We start from the raw sequence: 26,911 nt of genomic DNA, 5'->3' as shown, positions 1-26,911 counted from the left end.
CTCCACAGAACTAACATGGGAGCTCACAGAACTAAAAATTATTTTACATACAGATGTAGTTCGAATCTGAAAAAACTCAAAAGACCAAAGTTGTAGGTCTCTTCAACAGCTTTTCAACGCATCTCAAATCACCTCATTCTGAGATCGGATGAGAATGTTATAACCAAAATACAGATCATATGAATAATTTGAATCCGTAATTTGAATATATCATGATAAATGATCATAAATATGTGAGGTAAATTTGAATATATCATGATAAATGATAATAAATATGTGAGGTAAATTTGAATATATCATGATAAATGATAATAACTATGTGATATGGTTATAAATAACATTTATCGATGTTTGAGTATGCTAGGAATTGATTTGAGATCAATTTAATATATATATGTGCCTGAATCTAAAAAAACTCAAAAGACTAAAGTTGTAGGTCTCTTCAGCAGCTTTCCAACGCATCTCAAATCACATCATTCCGAGATTGGACGGAGAAATTACAGCAAAAATAACATCATGAGAGCTCACAGAACTAACATCATAGCTCACAGAACTAACATGGGAGCTTACAGAACTAAAAATTATTTTACACACAGATGTATTTCGAATCTGAAAAACTCAAAAGACCAAAGTTGTAGGTCTCTTCAACAGCTTTCCAACGCATCTCAAATCACCTCATTCCGAGGTCGGATGAGAAAGTTATAACCAAAATACAGATCATATGAATAATTACAGAGGTTCTAATAGTTATCAAAAACTACAACTGTTTGATTCAATTACAGAGGTTCTTTTACTCCTTAGACAAGGGTATGAGCACAAAAACAAACAAACGCAATAATCTCCCTTATCTTCAATAGTTGACTTTCTCTTCCTCCATAAAAAAATAGTTAACCATTCAAAACGAAGCTGAAGAAGCCTTCAACTCCTCTAACATATTCTTCAGTGCTGGTTGATTCAATGCCACATTTCCAAATTCAATACTCGAGTATTTCTTGTACACTGCTCTTAATTTACTCTCAGGTACAACTGAATGAGACTTAAGCAAAATTTGAGAGCAATCCTTGCACAATGTAGCAAAATTGTATTAAGAGAACATGGAAACTGGAGATTTATTGAACCCCCTGAGGAAGAAATCTTCTAATATGGAACAAGCAGAGAGTTTTATAGATGCAATGAGCTTGTCCAATCCTGTAGGAGCTCTGTAGCATCTCCCAGTAAATGGGTGAGTAATTCTTACTCTCTGAAGGTCTATTTTGTTATTGGTAACTCTTACAGTTGTTCATTTTATCATTCTTTGGTCTCTTGTTTTTCCTGCAGAACGTTGCAGCCAAATCAATTGGACTCTGGTTTCAGTCAAAAGAGATAGGACTTTGGCCAGTAATGCTTCTTCTCTTGTGACTTTGGCCAGTAATGCGGCAGCGACGAACTCTGGTGTAGTTAAGGGCGAGGCGGGGAGCGGCAGCGAGTTACCGGCGAACTAGAGGGGAGCCTTGGGGGCCTGGGCGGAGGCGGCGACGGCAAGGAGGGCAAGGACCAGGGCGGCGAGTTTGAGAAAACCCTTGGTTTTAGAGAGAGAGGGGGAGAGAGAGAGAGAGAGAGAGAGAGAGAGAGAGAGAGAGAGAGGAGATGAGAGAGAGAGAGGATATAAGTACCGAGTCCGAGGGATTGAGGAGAGGATATAAGGATATTTTGGGGATTTTAGCTTAGCTGGCATGTAATAATTGCTAAAAAGGGGCTGCATCACAAAATGTCACACTTCTAGGGGCTGAACCACATGGGGAAAACTAGGAGGGGCTGCAGCACATGAAGTTTCTGCTTTTGGGGCCCCAACACATTTTCCCCTAAAAAATAAGATCAATTTCACAAAAACAGCCTCAACTTTGGGGCGTATTTCACATATCCCCACTTCATTTCACATAACCCTCCCGAACTTTAAGGCGCCTTACAAGCCCTTAACAAACTTTGAACTCATCTCACTCACGTGACCCTTGCATATAATCTGCAAATAAAAAGAATTCCATCAGCCAAAAGATTAGGGAAGAGTGTTGGTCGCACTCACACATGACTAGTGACAAAATTTAAGATTTCTCTCTTTCAATGATATTAGTTTTTTTGCAAATTACATTTGCAGGGTTCCGATGTAAAAAGGTTAAGTTTCATGGATATTTTGTGAGACACGCAAAAGTTCACAGAGACTACTTGACTTGAGAAAAACAAAGTTCACAAGGGGGTTTACATGGAACACCCCAAAAGTTCTGTGGGCATAGTATGGAAGTGATTTTGGGTTTGTAGACCGAAAAAGCCCCAGTCAATTAGAAATCTCTCTTAAATTGAAGCCCCCTCGTTCTTGTCCCTTGACGAGCGCCCTCTCTCTCTCTCTCTCTCTCTCTCTCTCTCTGAGAGAGCTGAAGCATAAATGAGCCCAGTTCTCTTCTTCCTCTAATGGCCCAACCCCCTCAGCCCTCCTCCAAGCAAAAACCCATATCCCCTTTCTCTCTCTAGATCATGAACTCCTTCTCTCTCCTCTCCCTCCTCCTCCTCCCCCCTCTCCTTTGTCTCTCTCAGCCCCTCAACCCCGACCAACTCGGCCTCCTCGTCTTCAAGTCCTCCCTCGTGGACCCCACCTCGTCCCTCTCCTCGTGGTCCCAGCGACTCCGACGACCCGGCAAACTGGGCGCCACTACCAATGCGACCCCGAATCCAGCCGCGTTCACCTCCCTCAACCTCTCCTCCCTCAACCTCTCCGGCGAGCTCGGCCGCGGCCTCCTCAACGTCCGGTGCCTCCAAACCCTCTCCCTCTCCGACAACAACCTCACTGGGCCTCTGAACCCGAGCCTAGCCCAGCTCCCAAATCTCACCCGCATCGATTTCAGCCGCAATGGGCTCAGTGGAGGGATACCCATCTCGTTTTTCTCACAATGTGGCGGCTTGATCGACGTTTCCTTGGCGGGAAACTCGTTTCTCCTGTGAGAGCCTTGTGAGCTTGAACCTCTCTTCGAATCGGCTCTCGGGGTCGATCCCTGATGAGATTTCGGGCTTGAAGAGGCTTAAGAGCCTTGACCTCTCGAGTAATTCGATGAGCGGGGAGGTTCCTGAATCAATGTGGGAGGTTCGGAGTTTGAGGACTTTGAATTTGGGGTCGAATTTGTTCAGTGGGGAAGTATCAGATTCGATTGGAGAGATGAAATTGTTGAGGCTTTTGGATATGTCTGAAAATAGGCTTAATGGGTCGGTTCCGGATTCGATTGGGAACCTGAAACTCTTACAAAGATTGAATTTTTCTGGAAATTGGCTTGTGGGGAGCTTGCCCGAGTCAATGAGGAACTGCAGCAATCTGTTAGAGGTGGATTTTAGTAGGAATTTTTTGATGGGTGCTCTTCCTTCATGGGTTTCTGAACTGGGTCTGCAGAAGATTTTGATCTCAGGGAATAAACTGAGAGGCAACATTCGGTTTTCTACATTTGAGAATCGGTCACTTTTGGAACTGGATTTATCTGGGAATCAATTTTTTGGCGAGATTCCAATGGACATTGGAAAACTACGGGTATTGAGGCTGCTGAATTTGTCAGGGAATTCGTTTTCGGGTCCGATTCCGATGAGTTTGGGGGAGTTGAAGTCAGTGGAAGTGGTGGATTTGGGTGCTAATAGATTGAATGGGAGCATTTTATCTGAGATTGCAGGAGCTGTTTCATTGAAGGAGTTGAGGCTGGAGAAGAACTTTCTCAGTGGGGAAATCCCAAGCCAGATTGGGAACTGCTCTTCTCTCACTTCTTTGTAAGTTCACTTTCACTCCCAAATACTTCAAATTTATCATTTATGTGGATTATGTAGCTGGATAAAGTCCATCTGTCATGGTGATTCTGAATTTATGATAAAGTTTTAGCTTTCAAATTGATGAAAATCGAAGTTTTTTTGGTCATAAATTGATTGAAATGCGGCCTATAAAATTTGCCTCGAGTGTTTCCATTATCGTAGCACTTGAGATGTAGCTTTCTAGTTGAAGCCTAAGGGTTGTGTTGATTTGACATCTTTATATGAGAAACCTTGGATTCACATTTGTAAATAAACAATCTGTTTATGTTTGGTTTGTCGCTGTTGTTACTATTATCTACATTATTATTAGTATCATTATACTTTTGGGTAAGGATAAGCATCTACTATTTGGTGGAACAAAGATATTACATGAACTCTAAGCAGTCTCAGGGATGAATTATGAAAAAAGACCTTAAAGCTATGTCATGTTAAGGTTTATTTAACATTAAGAAACTCAATTTATTCAATATCTTTTGGTATAAAAAATTGTGGGATACTCTTCGGAAGCAATGGATCCTTTTGCATAATCTCTCGTGTATGAGTTGCTCACATCTTGTTCAATACCAGCATGAAGTCATCCCTATGATGCATGTCAGATTGCACATGTACATATAAAATAAATAACATCATATGGTAAAAGATAATTAAGATTTTATATGTTTAAGCTACACTGCATACAACAATAGATTCCATACTAGATTCTTTCATTATTCATCTTTGCCTCTCTTAACATGGGTTCCTTTAATCTCCTCTCCCTCACGCACAAATGATACCTATACTAGTTTGAGTTTGCAAATGGTGTGATATTTTTGTCAAGAGATTTTCGTTATATCTTCAGGAATGGTAATTGCCATCTTTCATGATTCTTGACAGCATTATTTTACGTAGTGGTTTTCTTGAATTGTTGTTTTGTATAAATTTTAACTTCCATCTTGATTTCTTGAATTCTTGTTTTGTATAAATTTTGTCTCACATCTTGATCTCTTATGTTTTAACTGTTCAAACAGGATACTGTCACACAACAATCTCACAGGCCCTATCCCCCTCTCCATAACCAACCTCGTCGACCTTCAAAATATAGACCTCTCCTTCAACAACCTCAAAGGTTCCCTCCCAAATAAACTCTCCAACCTCCCTCATCTCCTCTCCTTCAACATCTCCTACAATCTCTTCTTTGGCCCTATCCCTTCTGGAAACTTCTTCGACACCATCCCCACCTCCTCCCTCTCAAACAACCCCGGCCTCTGTGGCTCAATTGTCAACCGCTCATGTGCATCCGTCCCTAAACCTCTTGTCCTAAACCCTAACTCAACCTCCCTGAATGTCCATCCAAGCCCATCCCTAACTTCCCCTAACTTCCATCACAAAAAAGTCATCCTAAGCATCTCGGCAATCATCGCCATTGGCGCTGCTGCTCTCATTGCCCTTGGCGTCGTCACCATCACCATCCTAAATCTCCATGCTCGCTCTTACTCTAGTTCACCTTCTCAAGTTGCATTGACTCTCTACAATGATTTCTCCAGTGGATCTCCAACAACTTCTGCAGCGGCCACTAACTCTGGCAAGCTTGTCATGTTCTCTGGCGAAAACCCCGATTTTCCCTCCGGAGCTCATGCTATACTCAACAAGGAGTCTGAGCTTGGGCGTGGTGGTTTTGGCATAGTTTACAAGACAGTTCTTGGAGATGGCCGTCCCGTGGCTATCAAGAAGCTTGCTGTATCGAGTTTAGTAAAATCTCGAGAAGAATTCAAGAATGAAATCAAGAAGCTTGGCAGAATCCGACACCAAAATCTCGTGCACCTCCAAGGATACTACTGGACTCAATCATTGCAGCTTCTAATCTACGAGTTTGTCTCTGGTGAGACCTTGCACAAAGCTCTCCACGAGAGCTCTGTTGATGATACCCTTTCTTGGGGTGAACGATTTGATATAATTCTCGGCATTGCCAAGAGCCTCGCTCACTTACATTGCCATAATATAATTCACTACAATCTAAAGTCAAGCAATGTTATAATCGACGGTTCTGGTGAGCCAAAAGTCGGGGATTATGGACTTGCGAGGCTATTGCCAATGCTAGACCGATATGTGTTGAGTAGCAAGATTCAGAGTGCATTAGGTTACATGGCGCCGGAATTTTCATGCCAAACTGTGAAAATTACGGAAAAATGCGACGTTTATGGATTTGGAGTTCTTGTGCTAGAAATAGTAACGGGAAGAAGGCCGGTGGAGTATATGGAAGATGATGTGGTCGTTTTGTGTGATGTCGTGAGGGGATTTGTTGAGGGAGGGAGAGCCGAGGATTGTGTTGATGAGAGACTAGAAAGGAGGTTTTCGGTTGAGGAGGTTGTGCCGGTGGTGAAGTTAGGGTTGATTTGTACGTCGCAGGTGCCATCGAGTCGACCTGAGATGGATGAGGTTGTGAAGATCTTGGAGTTGATCAGGTGCCCTGATCAGGACGAGTTGAGTTCAGGTTGATTCTATTTTTCTCCTTTGATTTTTTCTTCTTTTCGGTTTTTATTTTAAAGAGTTGACAAATGTTGAAGAGAGATTAGGGGAATGGGTGAAGTGGAGATGTTGGCTTGATAAGCAGAAGGAAAAGGTGTAGGTTAAAGTATTAGCAAAATGAAGTATTTTGATGTGATCATTGGTCCATGATTTCGAGTTTTTGGGAGAAAAGGGTGTTTGAGTAACCTTTCTACTCATGGAAGTGTTGTGTTTTTGCTGGCTTCAGTTTTATCAGGTTATTTGCACTTTGCAGCCCTATGGAGAATTGCAATGAGTACATGTTTCGCTTAGGTGCTAAACTTTTCTCTGCCCCTTGGTGGTTTACTTCACCAAATATGTTGGTTCACAGAGGAAGAAGATGTCATATGACACACGAGTGTAATCTTCTTTAGCCCCTCCATTTTATTTTTCTTTTTTCCGTGCACTGTTTTTCTTTTCTCTTTTGCCACCTAGAATTTTCTGTTAGTTTCTTGTGCAGACAAACAAAGGCTGGAATTCCTAATCCTAGAAACTATTCCATTTTATTGACTTCATTTCCAGCAAGTCATGAAATTCTAAAGATTCAGTTACATTGAGGAAAACAGAAAGTGTCTATTTACTTGCAAGTGTAGATGTTTAATTACTGAAGGATTTGATCAGTTGTTTAATCAACTGAAATTTAGGAGAAAAGAAAGGATTGAACAATCAAGGAGCCACACTCTCTCACATTATTGCCCATAGCTCACATGTGATTATTATGGTTCTTACATATAAATTATGGACTAACGTTATCAATTGTGCATTATAAAGACATAGGGTGAATTACACTAAACCACAATGACCTTTCAGCTTTCTGCAGTAAATTCCTATGCACTTTCAAAATCATACTAAACCCCCAATAGCTTTTGCAGAAAACCCCCAACATCTTTTCGGTAAATTACACTAAGCCCTCAATAACATTCAAAATGCCTTTTTATGTTGTTTTCTAGTTCTAATTTATAGGGGTTATCTACAAAATATAGAAACAAACAGAAAAGTCACACGAGGTTTAGTGTGATTTTGAAAGTTCATTGGTGGTAAGTGTACTTTTACCATAAAAACATAAGAGATGTAGTTTGTTTCTCAATAATATTCCTATTTTGCTTTAGCAAGGTAACTGACAATTGAATGCTGGCATCTTTTCCTCCCTTTCTTTTAATTAACAAAGTAAAGATGCTCATATGATATCCTAATCCCCTTGATTCAGTTTCTAATGCTTTGTTTGAGAATCAAGTTGGCTTGCATCACAGTAATTTGACAAATACTTTTTTAACTGATACAAGATCAAGCAGATGGGCTTGTTTGAAATTCTCCCTACATGACAAAGTAGCTAGTTTACCGAACATATTTTAGTACATAAACCCAAATTTAGTCAGTCTTTGATTTCTTTTTTTATTATTATATTGAAACAAGTGGTTCACTTCTAATGAAGGAAATTATGTCTATATGTGTAATTTCAGACAGCCTCTTTAACAGGCAGGTATCAGATAGAAAAAAAAGGGAGGTCTGACTGTGTAATAGAACATCCATATTGCTTGATATGTATTATTGATATCATGAATTATTCAGGTCTTATCCATACAGTTTAACCTTGCAATTCTTCGAATTAATTAGATCCTTTTCTTCGTTCGCGAATCTCCTCCCTTTTTCCGCCCTTCCCGAAGGGTGCATGTTATGCTACGATTTCGGATGAGAAAAGAGATTTCAAAAGATGGTAGATCTATTTACTTATCTATGATTTTGGCATTTAATAAGCAAATGTAAGAATGATGATAGTTATATTGAGAACTAACGGTATCCATCGAGGAATCCTCGAGGGGCTAAATTAACAGAGATATGGAAGTTTGGAAGAAAAAGTTTAAATTAACAAATCTGAAGGGCTAATTTTCAAAATCTCCTTCAGAATTAAGTTCTGGTAATTAATACAAGGCAGTCATTGTCTTGAAAGCAATTTTTACAGGGGACAGTTGATAAAGAGTAAAAGCTCTCCAGCCCTGTCATCAATAAACTTGTCACCTTGTTGCCGTTCAAGTGTGTCCTTCCATAGAGGGTCACAATAATTAGGTTTCTCTTTATAAAAAGAAACTAAAGGGGGCTAAAGAAAAGGATAAATTTGTTTCTTGCTCCCTATTTTGACTTTGCGCGGCACGTTTGGCAACTCTCTTAACTAATCTGATTAAGGGATAAAATTCTGTTTGGTAAAAAACTAGTCCAGAGCTAAAGCTGTTTCTCTTTGTTAAAAATTTAGCCTCTAAGAACATCTCCAACCGCTTCCCTATTTTATTGGTATTCTTATTTTTAGAGAATTTTAGGTTTTCTTTTTGGTCCAACAGATTTCTCATCTCATTCCTTAAAATAGGGATGGAGGAGAAAAAAGAGGAGCCTTCCCCAAATATGCATCATTCTTTAAATTTTGGGAGAGCTATGTCATAAATGTTTTACGTTCTTCAAGTCTCCAACTACTCAAAAATGACTCAACACTATAAGATGAGGGGGCAAAAAACAAAAAATTCATGTCTAAATCTTTATTATTAAAGTTCATGTCAAAGATGTAGAATATTTTTATTATTGTAATAAATATAGGATTATTTAAAATGGGAAAACTGTTGGAGTTGGAGCAAAAATAATTTGAAAAATATGACTTTTACTTCCCATTTTGGAGAAAGTTTTGGGGAAACTGTTGGAGATGCTCTAAACAAGTTCAGTTCTGGATTCGAAGGAGGTGATCCAGGACTAAACTGATTCAGGTAGAAACCAACTTAAGCGGAGTTTCCAAAATGACCCTCAGTTCCTAACCCCTTTGCAAGTAATTGAGCAAAAATTTTCAGAGGGATAGACCTGCACAAAAATTCATCTGGTCAAAAAAATTCCCCTAAAAACTGTAATAAACAAAAGCAAAATTAAAGTAAAGTGGATCTAGAACAATGAGAGCAGCTTTGATCTACAGACTGCTATCAAAAGACTGCAAAGCATGATAAGTTGCTCCCTCTCACTTTTATCCACATGCTCATGATTCTTTGGAGAAACAGTATCAATGAGTCCTTCCATAAGCACTCCACTAATTATTAACTTAACCGCAATTAAATGATTCTATGAATTGAGAACTGGTTCTTTCTAGGTAGCTAACCTATGATAATAATAACTATATGTTTGCTTAGACCTTATTTTTTCAGGCTTTTTTTTTGGTAGGTGCAAAAGATTGGTTGAGAACAGAATACGGTCAGAAATTTAAATAGAGTCATTATGATGTGGTCCCTTTGAGATGAAAGCTAGTGAACTCCAGGCTGTGGCTATCCCTATTCATAACCTAATGTGACACTTTATTGTTGCATGATAAATTGTTGGCTTATAGTATTAAGAATTGAATTTATGTTAACCAACAAGATATGGGTTTTAAGTTTAAAAAAGAGGAAAAAAAAAAGAAGAAGAAGAAGAAGAAAAATCTTATTGAGGCTACATGTGATAGTTTAGTGTCACATATAGAATTTCTAGGCTTCGGTTGAGGTTAAGCTGGATTACAGTACAGCTTTACAAATATTTTGCTTTGTTGGCAGCACATGCAAATGAGTTGACAGAGATTTTCACTAAATGACATTAGAGTAAGTTAACACACAATCCTAAATGTTGGTCTTGGATTTTATTATGTGAAAACCATACCTTGTTCCTTGAGATTGATGGAAGTCTAGAACTGCAGTGTAAAATGGCCTGATGACTATTATGTTGTTTTTTTGACATATTGTTGTTCCCTTTACTTAGAGCTTGTTTGGAGCGGCTTATTTTTTTTGGTTAAAGTACCTTTTAAGCTCGTCTTTTTATTTCTACCTATTCGATAAACTACCAAATAAGTTAGCTTGTAACAAGTCTCATTTTAAAAAGTTGTTATATCTCGGTTTTTAAAAAACTCACCTAAATAAGCTATGTTTGACTAAACAAATTAATTATTATTTTGCCCAAATAATTTTCATAGCATTTTTATCATAAAAACTAAAAGCCACTAAAATTCAGCATAACTTATAAGCTTAAAAAAAATAAGCCTTTCCAAACACACCATTAGACTTCATTCGGTCTAGATTTTTTCCCCAAATAGAATACATCCTAAAATTAAATTAGAATTTTTCCTGATCTTATTTTGAGAGTTTAACAACAAGTCCTTGTATCTAAACCGTAAATGGGTTGGTTGTTCATTATCTAGCTAACATGCATCAAGTGTGCCTGATTAACCAAAGTGAATAATATGTACCTGACATGTTGATGTGCAAGGGCCGAACCGAAGGACAAATGTTTTCAACATGGTGAGCAAGAAAAGCTTTGAAGATCACATGATTTTATGCCAAATTTCCACTGAATTTGTACTGCTAGTTTCTTATATTCCAGGGATCTTTATTTAAAAAAGAAGCTAAATGGCACTTAAATACCTTATAATTTCCCTCACTTAACATTTGTCTACTCGTACTTATTTTTTTTAGAATTATGTACCCTAGGTTTTTTTTAAATTGGTGCATTAATACATTATTATGCAAACATGAAAATTTTCATCCGAATCAAACTCGTGTCATTAGGAACATTAAGTGAAAAGTTCACTTTTTTTTGTTGACAAGGGAACCTTGGCTAGTTGGAGCTACAACCGGAATGACAAACCAAGTTTGAATCCGCAATCCCTCTCAAACACTACAAGTCCTATAGGACCTCTAGATTGTTGGGGAATTTTAGTCTTCCTGCCTACCACGATATGCGCAACTCGGAAGCCAACCCCAATCAATAAGATAGAACAACCATAATCAAGAAAAAAGAATACCGAGATTTACGTGGTTCGGTCGACCAACTTCGACCTACGTTCACGGGGCAACAATACGAGAAATTCACTATGTATCAGGGAGAACTACAAGAGGAACCACTCAACTCTCGTCTCTCAATCTCTCAACCTCACATACATAATCAACTCTCATATTCTCTCCAAAGCCTACTCCTTGTAATCTTTTGCACGGATAAAGACTACGAAACTCTCTCTCTCTCTCATCTACTATACATCTCTACTTTTTCTTCATGGTTTTTCCTCCACCAATAGAAGAATATATATAGGAAAACCAAAACTCTATTTCTAGCCTAACTTCCTAATTAGAATATGATTCAAACTCCTAATCATGATAAAACCTAAACTCCTAATCATGATAGAACTCAAACTCCTAATCATGATACTCCTAATCATGATAAAACCTAAACTCCTAATCATGATAGAACTCAAACTCCTAATCATGATAGAACCCAAACTCCTAATCATGATAGAACTAATCATGATAGAACCCAAACTCCTAATCATGATAGAACTCTAACCCTATCTAATTCTCATGAAGTTAGACAAAGAATCAAAGACAAAATCCCAACAATCTCCACATTGGATTTGATTTCCAAACTCCCTTGAAGATATATCATCGTTGTCTTAAAACTTTGTCTCCCCCGCTAGAGTCTTCTATTTTTTTCGCACTTCAAATCAGAACACCTGCGCTCTCAATTGGATGCCTTCATGATCCTCACTATCTTCTGCTTCGCTGTGACGCCTTCACCTCTCTTGTTGTCCTTGTGCTCCACCTGCATTGCTCGTCTCAAATCATATCGATGCACCTCTCCTACTCTACACTACGAGCTGGATGCCTTTATCTCCTCCATCACTTGGTTTGGACTGAATATGAGCGCTCACCATCTTCAAGTCCAACGCCACCATCTTCATCTCCATGTGTGTCACTCGGTCATGCCCACTTGCAAGCTCCACCTAATCTGGCACTGTCCTCCTCAAGTATACACACCAACCAACTCCTGCTCCTTATCTACTATCAGATTTGTCTTGCCGTTACATAGCGGAATATCAAACTTTGGACCCGAAGAAGTTATCATTCTCTAATCAAAATTCAAATCAGTCACCGTAGAGTTTGAATTTGATGAAACCGATGCCAAAAACGAACTCAACACGTCGAAAAACCCTAGGAACGACTCCTGGATCACCAAAATCCGCCTCCAAATTCTCAATCGGCTAACAAATCAATCTAGACCGTCGGATCCCTACGTGAACAGAGCCCGCCGCGCTACAGTGTTCTGCTACAGTAATTTTTCCTTTTTCTTTTCATCTTGATTCTTGTAACACCGATTTTCAATCTTTTACGACGTCGTCTTCTATCTTACAAACTCGCTCCCGGATCCATCATCTTCGCTCTGATACCACTTGTTGGGGAATTTGTGGACGCGTTTGTCTTCAACTCGTGGGGGCCACCACGAATCAAATTGCGGCTTGCGGCTTCGTGCGCGTGAAGAGATTAGGGAATCTCAAAGGCCCACCCGATTTTCCCTCTTGACTATAAATAACAAATTGATTTGTTAGCCTAGGGTTTGTAGCAAGGTAGGGAGAAATTCATTATGTATTAGGGAGAACTACGAGAGGAACCACTCAACTCTCGTCTTTCAATCTCTCAACCTCACATACATAAACAACTCTCATATTCTCTCCAAAGCCCACTCATTGTAATCTTTTGCACAAATAAAGACTACGAAACCCTCTCTCTCTCATCTACTACATCTCTACTTTTTCTTCATGGTTTTTCCTCCACCAATAGAAGAATATATATAGGAAAACCAAAACTCTATCTCTAGCCTAACTTCCTAATTAGAATAGGATTCAAACTCCTAATCATGATAAAACCCAAACTCCTAATTATGATAGAACTCAAGCTCCTAATCATAATAGAACTCTAACCCTATCTAATTCTCATGAAGTTACACAAAGAATCAAAGATAAAATCCCAACACCATACACGCAAAAGAACAGTGGCGATTTAACTTGGAAAATCTCCCTCAAATTGAAAGAGTGAAAATCACCAGGGCAAAGTCCTCTGAAAATCTCCGCTATTACCAAATAACGAGATAAAAAAGCATTATCAAAATAGGGTTGTTTTTGGTCGCACAAAATTTGCTCGAGCTACAGAGCCCCAATAGAAATCTCCAGCGTCTAGATTAAAGAATAATAGTGAGGAGCTCCACTAATTAAAAATTTCAACCCAATCAGAGAAGAAATTAATAACCACCCGATCGAGCACTTGATCAAAAAGTGACATACTCTAAAAGGCTGATTTCTCTCTCCTCCAAAGCTCTCTGTTTTCCCCAAAAATCTCATTTTCTTACTGCTGCAGACAACAGCAACACATACATATTAAAGCAGACTCCACTATAAAACTAAGCTCTAAAGGCTTCTGAAAACGACCGAAATGTCATTCTATCCACGTGGGTTCAAGTTCAACGACATAACTAGGAGTGAGCATTAATGGATTGAAACTAATCAAACCGATCGATCCAGCCAAATTTTGATATATGGTTCGTTTTGGTTTTAGAATATGTAACTATCAGTTCGGCTTGAGAAAATTTTAACTCGAACTAGCTGAACCGACCGCATTTTTAATTATCGAAAGCATATCATTTCTTTCTTTTTGTTAGTCCATCAATTTCCTTTTCTTTTTTCCTTAAACTGTATATAATTTGCATTGTTCTTTTGTTGACACTTCAATTAATACACAAATTTCTTGCACCAATTTCTTACCATGCGTTTTTTTTGGGATCAAAACACAATTTTTCTTAATTAAATGAGTCCAATCAAAATCTGAATAAACTGAACCGACCAAACTAATTTCAGTCGGTTCTGTTCAGTTTTGAATATAAAATGATTCAGCTCAGTTTTGTCAATTCCTCAAAATAGACTGAACCGACCTTTTGCTTACCCCCACGTGTAGCCGTATTAGGAGGGGAAACCGTCCCAACATTGTTTTAATTCATACTAGAAGGTCATATCACAATTTGATATAATGAGGCAGCAGATTAGAAAGTGTAGCTCCGATTTTAACCGAAATGTCGACGTAGATACAGATACGAGAGAAAGGCATGCAACTATAAATAATAACTTATACACATGTTATATTAGGTAAGCATCCGATCCATTGTTTGAGATTTTAAATTGAAGTGGTCCCTTCATCCTGATTAACTAGACAAACAGCCAACATGCGTGCATGTGGTCAAATTAGTTGTTCCTTTTTAGTTTAATTAGCATTGTGCTGTTAATTAATCAGTAGTCTCATAATTAATACAGCGTGCACGAATGCAGCTAGCTGATGTTCACGTCTCCGAGTCCAACTATCAACTTTCAAGTATTAATTAGTAATTTAGGATTTCAGATAACGCGGGATATAATTGTGACATGAGCTTTGAACCTTCATGATGCTTTCCAAACTGTAAGCCCCGGCCCCCACGTTCCTTTATTAGTGCAGTGCAGGATATCTGTCGATGCTGCCGCGTATAGTTCCTTCTTGCATGTGGCTCCTCACGTGACGGGTCACTTGGCGGGGTTGGCCAATGTCCCAACTGCGGGGTCCACGACTCCACTTGATTGATTGCAAGGCTCGATCGAGACTAATCTATAAAGACTAATTTCTTGTCCTCAAACTCCTGTCTAAATCTTCGAACATGCATGCCATCAAATCTTTATTATATATCCATTTATCGTATTTTTTTTTTAAGTCTCCTGTGGCAAAAGCTAGGAGAGACTTTTCCTTTAACTGAGACTCGGTGTTACAAGAGAAGGTCGATCAAAATTAACTATATATGTTTTATTTTAAGTAAGGCCAAATATCAAGAGAAACCCCTTAACTTTGAATGATTATCGGATAACCCTCCGAAAACTTTGAAAATATCCCCCCCCCCAAAAAAACCCTTTTAATTAATAGTTGAGGATTATAAGAAAACCTCCTTTAATTTAAGATTTTATATATTAGAAAACTTGTTTAATTATGAACCCTTAATTTTGAACTTTTTAATTCCTTTGGTTGGCTTTTGAACATTGAATGATGAATCTAATTGTGTTTTTTTTTTTTTTTGGAGCCGGTACGTGAGAGTAAGATTTTCCTAGTCGAACCAAATAATCCCCAAATTAGTCAAGCAGCCCAACACGCATTTTCAAAGTTGTGAAGGCGAAGAAACTGAGGTTAACATTCCTAATCACAGTAACATTTAAGTTTGGGATTAGAGATAATCAGATAAGGCAGGGAGATTTTGTAGCGTGAGCGTGCGGCTTACGCACGGTTCCCTTCCCAGCAATTTAAAGCCCCATGTTCCTCCGATCGAGGAACCTCCTCCACTTAATTAGTGCCCAGATTTTTTGGTTGACCAATGGCTTAGATGCTGCCACGTGGTTCGTTGCATGTGCCTTCTCATGTTAGCTTCACCTGGGGTGTGCCTTACCTACCATTCCGCGGCACGCTTGCTTACCAAAAATCGTTGTAAGCTGGGACGGTAGTTATAAATCGTTGTTATGAATGAGGATACAGTCATGTTTTTATAAATCGTTGTTAATTATATTTGATAATAGTTATACCTAATGATATGTTATTGTCCTTGTGCTCCACCTGCATTGCTCGTCTCAAATCATATCGATGCACCTCTCCTACTCTACACTACGAGCTGGATGCCTTTATCTCCTCCATCACTTGGTTTGGACTGAATATGAGCGCTCACCATCTTCAAGTCCAACGCCACCATCTTCATCTCCATGTGTGTCACTCGGTCATGCCCACTTGCAAGCTCCACCTAATCTGGCACTGTCCTCCTCAAGTATACACACCAACCAACTCCTGCTCCTTATCTACTATCAGATTTGTCTTGCCGTTACATAGCGGAATATCAAACTTTGGACCCGAAGAAGTTATCATTCTCTAATCAAAATTCAAATCAGTCACCGTAGAGTTTGAATTTGATGAAACCGATGCCAAAAACGAACTCAACACGTCGAAAAACCCTAGGAACGACTCCTGGATCACCAAAATCCGCCTCCAAATTCTCAATCGGCTAACAAATCAATCTAGACCGTCGGATCCCTACGTGAACAGAGCCCGCCGCGCTACAGTGTTCTGCTACAGTAATTTTTCCTTTTTCTTTTCATCTTGATTCTTGTAACACCGATTTTCAATCTTTTACGACGTCGTCTTCTATCTTACAAACTCGCTCCCGGATCCATCATCTTCGCTCTGATACCACTTGTTGGGGAATTTGTGGACGCGTTTGTCTTCAACTCGTGGGGGCCACCACGAATCAAATTGCGGCTTGCGGCTTCGTGCGCGTGAAGAGATTAGGGAATCTCAAAGGCCCACCCGATTTTCCCTCTTGACTATAAATAACAAATTGATTTGTTAGCCTAGGGTTTGTAGCAAGGTAGGGTGCAAGCAATTGACGGGGTGCAGGTGGATTCTTTTTCGGCGGCGGCTTTGTTTCTTGGAGAAAACGCAGCAAGGAGAAAAGAAGAAAATTGACAGCGGCAGTGAGCAAGGGGACTTTGTGCGGCTGCAGGAGAAAAACCACAGGCACGTGTTTTCTTGGCGGCTGTCTTTTGTTTTTGAGAGAGATAATTGTATGAGGGGTTTAAGAGATTGTGTGAGGGTTTAGAATGAGTGATTGTAAACCCTAGTTGTATCTCTCCCTCTAATAGTAGATCTCCCCCTTCCTTGCCCCGTGGACGTAGGCAGTTTGCCGAACCACGTAAAATTGGTTGTTTGAGTTTGTGGCCATTGTAATAGTTTTTAGGATCCCTCGACGCGCAGTCCTAGAGCTGACGAGAGGAAGAGCAAATATCCCACTTTGATGGGATATTAGGCTTCAGATTCTTGTTCCCTTTGAGAAACAAGAATTCTTATCGATCTTTCTCTCTTATTGTGCACCAGAAACTCTGCCGAGATTTCCGCTGCGCACAACAGAATTTCAGTCTCCCCGCCTACCACGATATGCGCAACTCGGAAGCCAACCCCAATCAATAAGATAGAACAACCACAATCAAGAAAAAAGAACACCGAGATTTACGTGGTCTAGTCGACCAACTTCGACCTACGTCCACGGGACAACAATACGAGAAATTCACTATGTATTAGGGAGAACTACAAGAGGAACCACTCAACTCTCGTCTCTCAATCTCTCAACCTCACATACATAATCAACTCTCATATTCTCTCCAAAGCCCACTCCTTGTAATCTTTTGCACGGATAAAGACTACGAAACCCTCTCTCTCTCTCTCTCATCTACTATATATCTCTACTTTTTCTTCATGGTTTTTCCTCCACCAATAGAAGAATATATATAGGAAAACCAAAACCCTATCTCTAGCCTAACTTCCTAATTAGAATATGATTCAAACTCCTAATCATGATAGAACTCAAACTCATAATCATGATAGAATCCAAACTCCTAATCATGATAGAACTCTAACCCTATCTAATTCCCATGAAGTTATATAAAGAATCAAAGACAAAATCCCAACATAGATAGCCAAGTAAACCTCAAGTAATGTAAACCGCCATTAACCCCGACAGTACCAAAGCATTCATGGAGTTACATCATAAAGGAAACCCACCTGACCACCACTCTGGTAGTAAATTCCACGTTTGCTAATAGAGAATACTAACATGTTAATTTTAAACAACTCATATTTAGTATACAAATGTTAAGAAAAACAAGTGAGGTATAGAAGTGCAGAGTAAGTGAAACTATTAGGTATTTAAGTGCAAAACGAGTGAAATTAAGTTCTATTTAGTTGCAAAAAAGACAGTTGAACAAAGATACTTAGGTTAAATGGCATTGAATCTTCAATATATATCTAAGCATCAATTTTCTTGTGAGATGTCAAATTTAAGGAGGTGTAAACTTTGGGGTATGAAAGCCTAAAATAAACTTTACGGTATCAATTTTTTTTTTTAAAAAAAATGTTAACTTGGTACAAACGTGCAAATAACCTTACATTTCAAGGAGAACCCTGAAAAATTGAAGACACGAAGATCATATTCCTACATCAATTTTCTAAAAATAATAGCTAGTTTTAGCATATATGAAGGCAGCAACTACCAAACAGCTCCAGCCTTTATTAACCCCATGCCTCCTCTTCTTCAGCTCTTCTCCAATTTCACGCTTCAAACAACAAAAACTGGAGGAAAAAAAAAAAAAAATCCTCCATTAACAATGGCCTCAACTGAATCTCTCTCTCTCTAGACTCAAACCATGAACTCCCTCTCTCTCCTCCTCCTCCTCCTCCTCCTCCTCCTCCCTCTCCTTTCTCTCTCTAAACCCCCTCCCCCATTAAACCCTGACCTCCTCGGCCTCATTGTCTTCAAGTCCTCTCTTTTAGACCCAACCTCATCTCTCTCCTCATGGACCCAAGACTCCGACGACCCCTGCAACTGGGCCCACATCAAATGCCACCCCGAGTCTCGCCGAGTCGTCGAAATCTCTCTCTCCTCCCTCGGCCTCTCCGGCAAGCTCAGCCGCAGCCTCCTCAACCTCCAATCTCTTCAAAAACTCTCCCTTTCCAACAACAACTTCACTGGATTCTTGATTCCAGACTTAACCCAGCTCCCAAACCTCACCCACATTGATCTGAGCTCCAATGGGCTCATTGGAGAGATACCCACTAAGTTTTTCTCACAATGTGAGAGCTTGGTCGATGTCAATTTGGCTGGTAACAAGTTGTACGGTCAGGTACCAAGCAGCATTGGCTCTTGCTGGAATCTTGTAAGTTTCAATGTTTCGTCGAATCATCTCTCTGGGTCTCTGCCTGATGGGGTTTTGAGTTTGAGCAGTCTCGAAAGTTTCGACGTTTCGAAGAATTTCATTGTGGGTGAGATACCTGATGGAATTGGGAAGATGACCAGTTTGAGGAGTGTTGATTTTAGTGGGAATTTGATGAGTGGGGGGATTCCTGATTCAATGTGGAAGCTTTGGATGTTGAGTTACTTGAATTTGGGGTCGAATTCGTTTTCTGGGAGAGTTCCTGATTGGATTGGGGAGATGAAGTGGTTGAGGGTTTTGGATTTCTCTGAGAATGGGTTTGATGGGTCGATCCCCGATTCGATTGGGGACCTGAAATTCTTGCAAAGTTTGAATTTTTCTGGAAATGGGCTTGTGGGTAATTTGCCGGAGTCAATGAGGGATTGTAGCAGTTTGCTAGAAGCTGATTTTAGCAGGAATCATTTGATGGGTGAACTCCCTTCATGGCTTTTTGAGCTGGGTTTGCAAAAAATTTTCATTTCAGGAAATAAATTTAGTGGCAAAGTTCAGTTTTCAAATTCTCTGGGTCAGTCTCTGTTGGAACTGGATTTGTCCGGGAATGAGTTTTCTGGTGAGATCCCAATGGAGATTGGGGGACTGTGGAAACTGGAGCTGTTGAATTTGTCGGCGAATTTGTTTTCGGGTGGGATTCCATCGAGTTTGGGGGAATTGAAGTCATTGGAAGTGGTTGATCTCAGTGTCAATAGATTGAATGGGAGCATTCCGTTAGAGATCGCAGGAGCTGCTTCATTGCAGGAGTTGAGGCTGCAGAAGAATTTTCTCAATGGAGGAATCCCAAGTCAGATTGGGAACTGTTCTTCTCTCACTTCTTTGTAAGTCCACTTTCACCTTTAATGCTTTTAACATTTACAAATATCTTTGTGTGCATCATAAACTGGTTCTAAATGTTTTCTCAAAAAATATTTTTTTACTTTGTGTTTGAAACTAAATCGTCTGCTTGCTTTGGGAGTAATGTTTTTAACTTGGTGTTGGATGACACTTTGGATTCTGATGTAGCTTCGCAGTAGTGATCTCTTGTTTTTGTACTGGTAAATGAGCAGCATAAAATACAATACAACAATACATATCATAAACATAACAGAGTACATTGATGCGTGATACAAGAGGTACGCGTCGTTACGTTGTAGATAATATTTCAATAAGCATATTGATCTCAAGATTTGTCAAAAACCTTTTGGGTCTTATTTTACTTGTGTATTTGATCATTTTTAACATTTTACTGTTAAAGCTTGGGATTCAAATAGAATTCTACTCTGCAGAAGGCTAAACTTATAGTTTCTAGTTGGAATCTGGTGCATTTAAAAGAAGAAATGGCATATATTTCTGAACTTTGGAGTTTACTTTGAACATATTTGCGTAAATTTTAACACGGTCTGTCTCTTATCTTGAACAGGATACTGTCACAGAACAAGCTCACAGGCTCAATACCCACATCCTTAGCAAACCTCACTAACCTTGAAACTGTAGACCTCTCCTTCAACAGCCTTCAAGGCTCTCTCCCAAAGAACCTCTCCAATCTCCCCCATCTTCTCTCCTTCAACATCTCCCACAATAACTTCTCTGGTCCCATTCCCCCGAGCAATTTCTTCAATACAATCCCCCCATCATCTCTCTCAGGCAATCCCGGCCTCTGTGGTTCTGCTGTCAACATCTCATGCCCTGGTGTCCTCCCGAAACCTATCGTCCTCAATCCTAATTCTTCCTCACAAAACCCGAACACTAACTCCGGTATCACTTCTGCCAACATCCGACACAAAAAGATCATTTTGAGCATATCTGCGATTGTTGCCATTGGCGCTGCTGCCCTCATTGTCCTCGGTATCATCACCATCACCATCCTAAACCTTCACGCACGATCCCATTCAAGTTCCCCCTCTGCTGCGGGCTTGGCACCCCCCAGTGACTACAGTGGCTCACCTGCCAACACAGACGCGAACTCTGGCAAGCTCGTTATGTTCTCTGGTGACAAGCCTGAGTTTGCCTCTGGCGCTCATACTATACTCAACAAGGAGTCTGAGCTCGGTCGTGGAGGCTTTGGCACGGTCTACAAGACTGTTCTGCCTGATGGCCGACCTGTGGCCATCAAGAAGCTCACTGTCTCAAGTCTAGTGAAATCCCAAGCAGAGTTTGAGAGAGAGATCAAGAAAATCGGCAAAATGAGGCACCCAAATCTCGTATCCCTCCAAGGCTATTACTGGACTCCGTCGCTGCAGCTCCTCATCTACGAGTTCGTCTCTGGTGAGAGCTTGCACAAAGTTCTCCATGAGAACTCAGCGGCACAATCTCTCACTTGGAATGAGCGGTTCGATATAATTGTTGCCACTGCAAAGAGCCTCGCTCATCTACACCGCCACAACATTATTCACTACAATTTGAAATCAAGCAATGTTCTAATCGATGGCTCTGGTGAGCCAAAGGTCGGAGATTATGGTCTCGCGAGGCTGTTGCCAATGCTGGACCGTTACGTTTTGAGCAACAAGATACAGAGTGCATTAGGTTACATGGCGCCTGAATTTGCCTGTGGAACTGTGAAGATAACAGATAAATGTGATGTATATGGATTCGGTGTCTTATTATTAGAGGTTGTAACGGGGAGAAGGCCCGTGGAGTACACAGAGGACGATGTGGTAGTTCTGTGTGATACAGTGAGGGGTTTGGTCGAGGGAGGGAGAGCGGAGGATTGTGTCGATGGGAGGATTGGGGGGAAGTTTCCGGTGGACGAGGTGGTGCCAGTGGTGAAACTAGGGTTGATTTGTACATCGCAGGTGCCATCGAATCGACCGGAGATGGGTGAGGTTGTCAAGATTCTAGAGATGATCAGATGTCCTGGTCAGGATGAACTGAGTTCAGGTTAATTGTGTTTACCCCTTTTGTTCCTTGTATGTTCAAATGTTACTTGGGTAAGTTGCTCATAGACCCCTGTAGTATCTCGGTTTTCAACTTACCACCCCAGTAGTTTCATAGTTGAAGATTAGACCCTCTAGGTTAATATTTTCTCACACTTTTAGCCTTGGTGAAAATTTAGAACATATTAAAGTTAACCCGAGGGTCTATCTGCAACAATGAAACTATGGGAGTTGTACGAAACAACGATACTACAGGGGTCCATATGCAATTAACCCGAAAGAGTTGATGAGTGAATGTAGGAGATAGGAGAATTTGCTTGCTAAGGAGGAAAAGATGCATGTAACATATTAGCAGAATGAATTTATGAGATGTGTCACTGCATTTGAGAACCTGAGCAGAAGGGATATGAGTAACTATTCTCTTACCAAATGCTCCTTGATTTATTGGTCCAGCATTTTTTTTGTTGTTGCATGTTTTCGGTGTACTTGTGATTCTTTGTGAATATTTATTGAGTCACATGGGGCAGTGGGTGAAATATGTCCTTATCTTATTTGTCATTGATATCCAAGGCAACACAAGAGACTTATATGTAATACTGGTATAAAATAGACTTTGAAGGTGTACTGTTTTAGCCAATTATTAAAAATTGAGTAAGTCATCAGACCAAGCTTTTATTGCTGTGAGCAAAACTGCAAAAGGCATGTGATGATATTAGATAAGCACCCAAGGCAATTGTGAACACCGTACATGGTGAGAAGAAGGTTAAATAGCACTTATATACACTATTGTTTCACCTCCTTTTCACTTGTATACCCGCATTTGTATTTTCTTCTAAGCCTAAATATCTTTTCCATACCCTATCGTTTCACCTATTTTTTCAATGGTTTGACCAGACTACCCCTCCTTAAAATAACCCCCTCCGATTGTATTTGGTAGGTTTTCTTGTAAATCGACGGAGTTTTAGGGGTACAAGACACTCAAATGATCATTAGAATATTTCTAAAATATTCTCATGGTTTGCAGATGGAAGGTTACGGGTATGGAGATAAGAACAATATGGGTAAACCAGTTCTAGAGTTTGCAATATCGTATGATTTCATAATAGTAAATACACTTTTTAGAAAAAGTGATGAACACTTAACAACCTTTAAAAGTGATTTTAATAATAATCAAATAGACTTTTTTTTACTAGAATGATGGATATGTTAATATGCAAGGATTGTAAAGATATACTAGGAGAGAGTTTAAGTACACAACATAGATTAATGATCTTAGACATATCTACTAAAAAGTTGAGTAAAAATACTAACGTAAACAAAAGACTAAGAACTAAATGGTGAAATTTAAAAGGAAAGAATTTAATATATTTTAAAGATAAGATAATGGAAGAAAATATATAGAACATAGATAATGAGACTAATATTATGTGGAATAACATGTCTTCTTGTATTAGAAAAGTGGCTAAAGATATACTAGGAAAATCTAAATGTTGTAGATTAGACGGTAAAGATAGTTGGTGGCAGAATGAGAGTGTGCAAAATGTTATTAGAGAAAAGAAAACTTTATATAAAGAGTGACAAAAGTGTAGGAGTAGGAAAAACTTAGAAAAATATAAACTAGTAAGGAAGGAAGCAAAAAAGAGAGGTTAGTGAGAATAAATATAAGGCTTATGAAATTTTTTATAAGAAGTTAGAATCTAAGAAGGGAGAGAAAGATAAATATAAGCTTGCTAAGATTAGAGAAATGAAGAGTAGAGATTTAGGTAATATTAGGTGTATTAAAAGTGAGGATCGAAGAGTTCTAGTGACCGACGGGGAAATAAAAGAGAGATGGAGATGCTACTTTTATTAATTGTTTAATCTATATCTATCTATACTACTTATAAAAGAGAATACCCATGTTAAAACTTTTGATTTCCTTTTTTACCCTCTTAATTTTTTAATAACTCATAATTATACCACTATTTATAAGAATGTCGAAAAGAATTTTTTAATAACTCATAATTTTTTAATAACTCATAATTTTTTAATAACTCATAATTTTTTACTATTTATCGAGACGAAAAGAATGCTGAATGAGTGGAGAATTAGTATTTTAATATTGATATATAAGAATAAAGGGGATATATAAAGTTGTTCAAATTATCGAGGTATAAAACTCATGAGTCATACTATGAAACTTTAGGAGAGAGTAATTGAGCAAAGACTAAGAAAAGAGCCATGTATATCTGAAAATCAATTTGATTTTATGCCTGTGAGATCAACTATGAAACCTATACATATTTTGAGACGGTTGATGGAGAGATATAGAGAGAAGAGAAATGATCTACATATAATTTTTATCGATCTAGAAAAAGCTTATGAGAGAGTACCTAGAGAGGTAATGTGGTGGGTGTTAGAAAAAAAACATATATCTAGTATATATATTGATGTGATTAAAGATATGTATAATAAAGAAACAACTTGAGTAAGAACTAATGAAGGACAGACTAAACCATTTCCTATTACCATAGGTTTACACTAAGAATCTGCTTTAAGTCCTTATCTTTTTATATTAGTTATGGATTAACTTACTAAGCACATTCAGGATAAAATCCCATGGTGTATGTTACTTACTGATGATATAATATTAGTTGATGAAACTAGAAGATACATTATTTTTAAATTAGAAAGATGGAGACAAGCTCTTGAATCTAAAGGTTTTAGAATTAGTAGAACAAAAACAGAATATATGAAATGTACTTTTAGTAAAAGTAGGAAAGAAAGAGAGCCTATGGTACATATTGATGGTCAAGAAATACCTAAAACTAATCATTTTTGTTATTTAGGATCTATCATTTGACATGATGGTGAGATAGAGGATGATGTTGTGAATCGAATCAAATCGGGATGATTAAAATGGAGGAGTGCTTCGAGAGTCTTATGTGATTGTATAATACCAATGAAACTAAAAAGAAACTTTTATAGGACGGTTAGAAGACCAATTATGCTTTATATGTCAAATGTTAGGCAATTAAAAAACAACATGTTCAAAAATGAGTGTAGAAGAAATGAGAATGTTGCGATGGTCTTGTGTGTATACATTGAAAGATAGGATATGAAATGTGTACACCTGTAGTAAATTAGAGGTTTCACCTATTGAGGATAAAATGAGAGATAATAGATTAAGATGATTTGGTTATATACAAAGGAGACCCCTTAGTGCACTGATGAGGAAAAGTAATAATAATAGAGTTAATGGGGCTAGAAGATCTCGAGGTCGACCTAGAATGACTTGGCTAGAAGTAATTAAGAAGGATATGATTAAGACTAACTTAACGGAGAAAATGATCCGTAACAAAATATAATGAAAAAATAGAATTCATTTAGCCGACCCTAAATATTTGAGATAAAGGCTTGGTTGTTGCTGCTGTTGTTGTTGTTGCTGTAGATGGAAGGTATTAACTTATAACTTTGGTAAATTTTAGGGTATTTTCTTGATATCGAGTACAAGTGGGGGGGTACATACGTGAAAAGTAGGTGAAAGTTGAAACTACAGGGTGTATAAGAGCTATTCAGCCATAGAAGAAAATTGTCAAAGACCCTAGTGATTTCTAGGGAGTGCCATAACATTTGCATTACAAAACCAGCACTGCTTCAAATTTAACATAATCTGACACAATTGTGCAGGCTTAGTGGTTGGTTCAGACAGAGTGTGGAGCTTATTTGAAGAGTTGAAGTTCCTATTGACTTGGGTTGTTTTTGAGTTGGAAGATAGTACCTCCATATAATTAACTAGTGGCTTTCATTAAGTTGTAATCTCAGTGAAGATTAAAATAACATGAAGAAGTGAGTGAATCACCCCTATCCCCTCATTGGTAAAAGGTTTTACGTTGAGATCGATAAATGTACAATTTGGACTGACATTGTCTTTGATAGTATAAAATAAGAAACTGATTTAAGGACCCAAAATATGGGACCAAGGAAGGGGACAGGTGATGTGTCCCCTCCCTATTGCATAATGAGTTGGCATGGCCAACTCATTATGCAATAGGGAGGAGACACATCACCTGTCCCCTCCCTTGGTCCCATATTTTGGGTCCTCGTAGCAGCACTCTATAAAATATTAGGATTCAGAAGCATTAATGGTTGAGGACCCAGATCTGGAAATAAATTATTCAAGTGAATAATAAAGAATGGTTAAGGTAAATGTTCTCAAGCATTAACTGCAGTGAGCAACCAGAGGAGATGACAGCATGGATAGAGAATCATGCAGTATTTTATTAGAGCAGTGATATCTGTATATAAGAGTTGTATTAGTTTTATACTCCTGCACATAAAAAAGTGAGAGTTTTTTTTGTAAATTACAAAAGAAAATTATAAGTTGCAATGAAAGCAGTACAACTTATAGTGTCTAGGAGAATTAAAGGTATTACAACTCTTATAGTACATTTATCATTTTCTATTTTATTATCAAAAGAGTAAAATTTCTCTTGTTAATTTTCAAGGAACTAGAAATAAGTTCAATTACAATGGTTTGTTTCAATTGGAGACAGGGTTATCAGAGATCTGCATTGGTGGCATGATGGAGAACTGTGACTAGCAGCAGTACCATGATCACTTTGCTCAAGGCTCCCTAGATTTTTAGCACAATTCAACATAAACAAGTGCACTGTAAATATTATTATTATTTGATATTAAAATATACAGGCATGTGTAATGCTATAAATCATGACTATGATCTATGCATCTCTAATTTTTAAAAATTATCAGGACCAAAATACTATAACATATGTAATACAATTAGCATTTCTTTTCAAATTTAATTAATCAATTTTCAGTACTCATATTCATGCAGGGATATCACCGCTCCCGTTTTCTGTTTAGTAGGTTCAGATTCAAAATCTAAGACAGAGATTCTGAAGGACTAAAGTCTATGTAATAGACCAACTAATTTAAACACATTCAATCTTTCAATCTAAGTGTATTTCATCTCAGTGTGTAACTTCTTATGATGCCAGCTCTTGCAAGATAAGTTTTGAAGTCACAAAGCTTGTGTTCCAGTAAAAGAGAATTAGAATATAATTGCACTGCTCTTGTTCATTAAAAAGGAATG

The 26,911-nt window shown here is 38.6% G+C and overlaps 2 protein-coding genes across 2 annotated transcripts; both read left to right on the top strand.

The window, feature by feature from the left end:
* On the top strand, positions 2,350-6,736 carry LOC109830054 (probable LRR receptor-like serine/threonine-protein kinase IRK). The gene is given in 3 exon segments (XM_020397210.1): positions 2,350-2,960; positions 2,962-3,774; positions 4,821-6,736. Coding segments are annotated over 3 exon segments (2,736 nt in total). The 5' UTR covers positions 2,350-2,505; the 3' UTR covers positions 6,289-6,736.
* Positions 18,257-22,260, top strand: LOC109830053 (probable LRR receptor-like serine/threonine-protein kinase IRK). The gene is made up of 2 exons (XM_020397209.1): positions 18,257-19,782; positions 20,364-22,260. Exons 1-2 carry the CDS (start codon positions 18,404-18,406, stop codon positions 21,823-21,825), a joined length of 2,841 nt encoding a protein of 946 aa, XP_020252798.1. The 5' UTR covers positions 18,257-18,403; the 3' UTR covers positions 21,826-22,260.

This window comes from Asparagus officinalis, chromosome 2 (genome assembly GCF_001876935.1).
Source record: "Asparagus officinalis chromosome 2, Aspof.V1, whole genome shotgun sequence".
In the NCBI taxonomy this organism is placed as follows: domain Eukaryota; kingdom Viridiplantae; phylum Streptophyta; class Magnoliopsida; order Asparagales; family Asparagaceae; genus Asparagus; species Asparagus officinalis.
Note: the sequence above shows the minus strand (reverse complement) of the source record. Positions and strands in the feature narration are given on the sequence as shown.

Bases quoted from the DNA above. Each gene is read 5' to 3' on its own strand.
- LOC109830053 (XM_020397209.1), top strand. From the start codon at position 18,404: ATGAACTCCCTCTCTCTCCTCCTCCTCCTCCTCCTCCTCCTCCTCCCT. The intron at 19,783-20,363 runs GTAAGTCCACTT...TATCTTGAACAG, and splicing joins TGTTCTTCTCTCACTTCTTT to GATACTGTCACAGAACAAGC.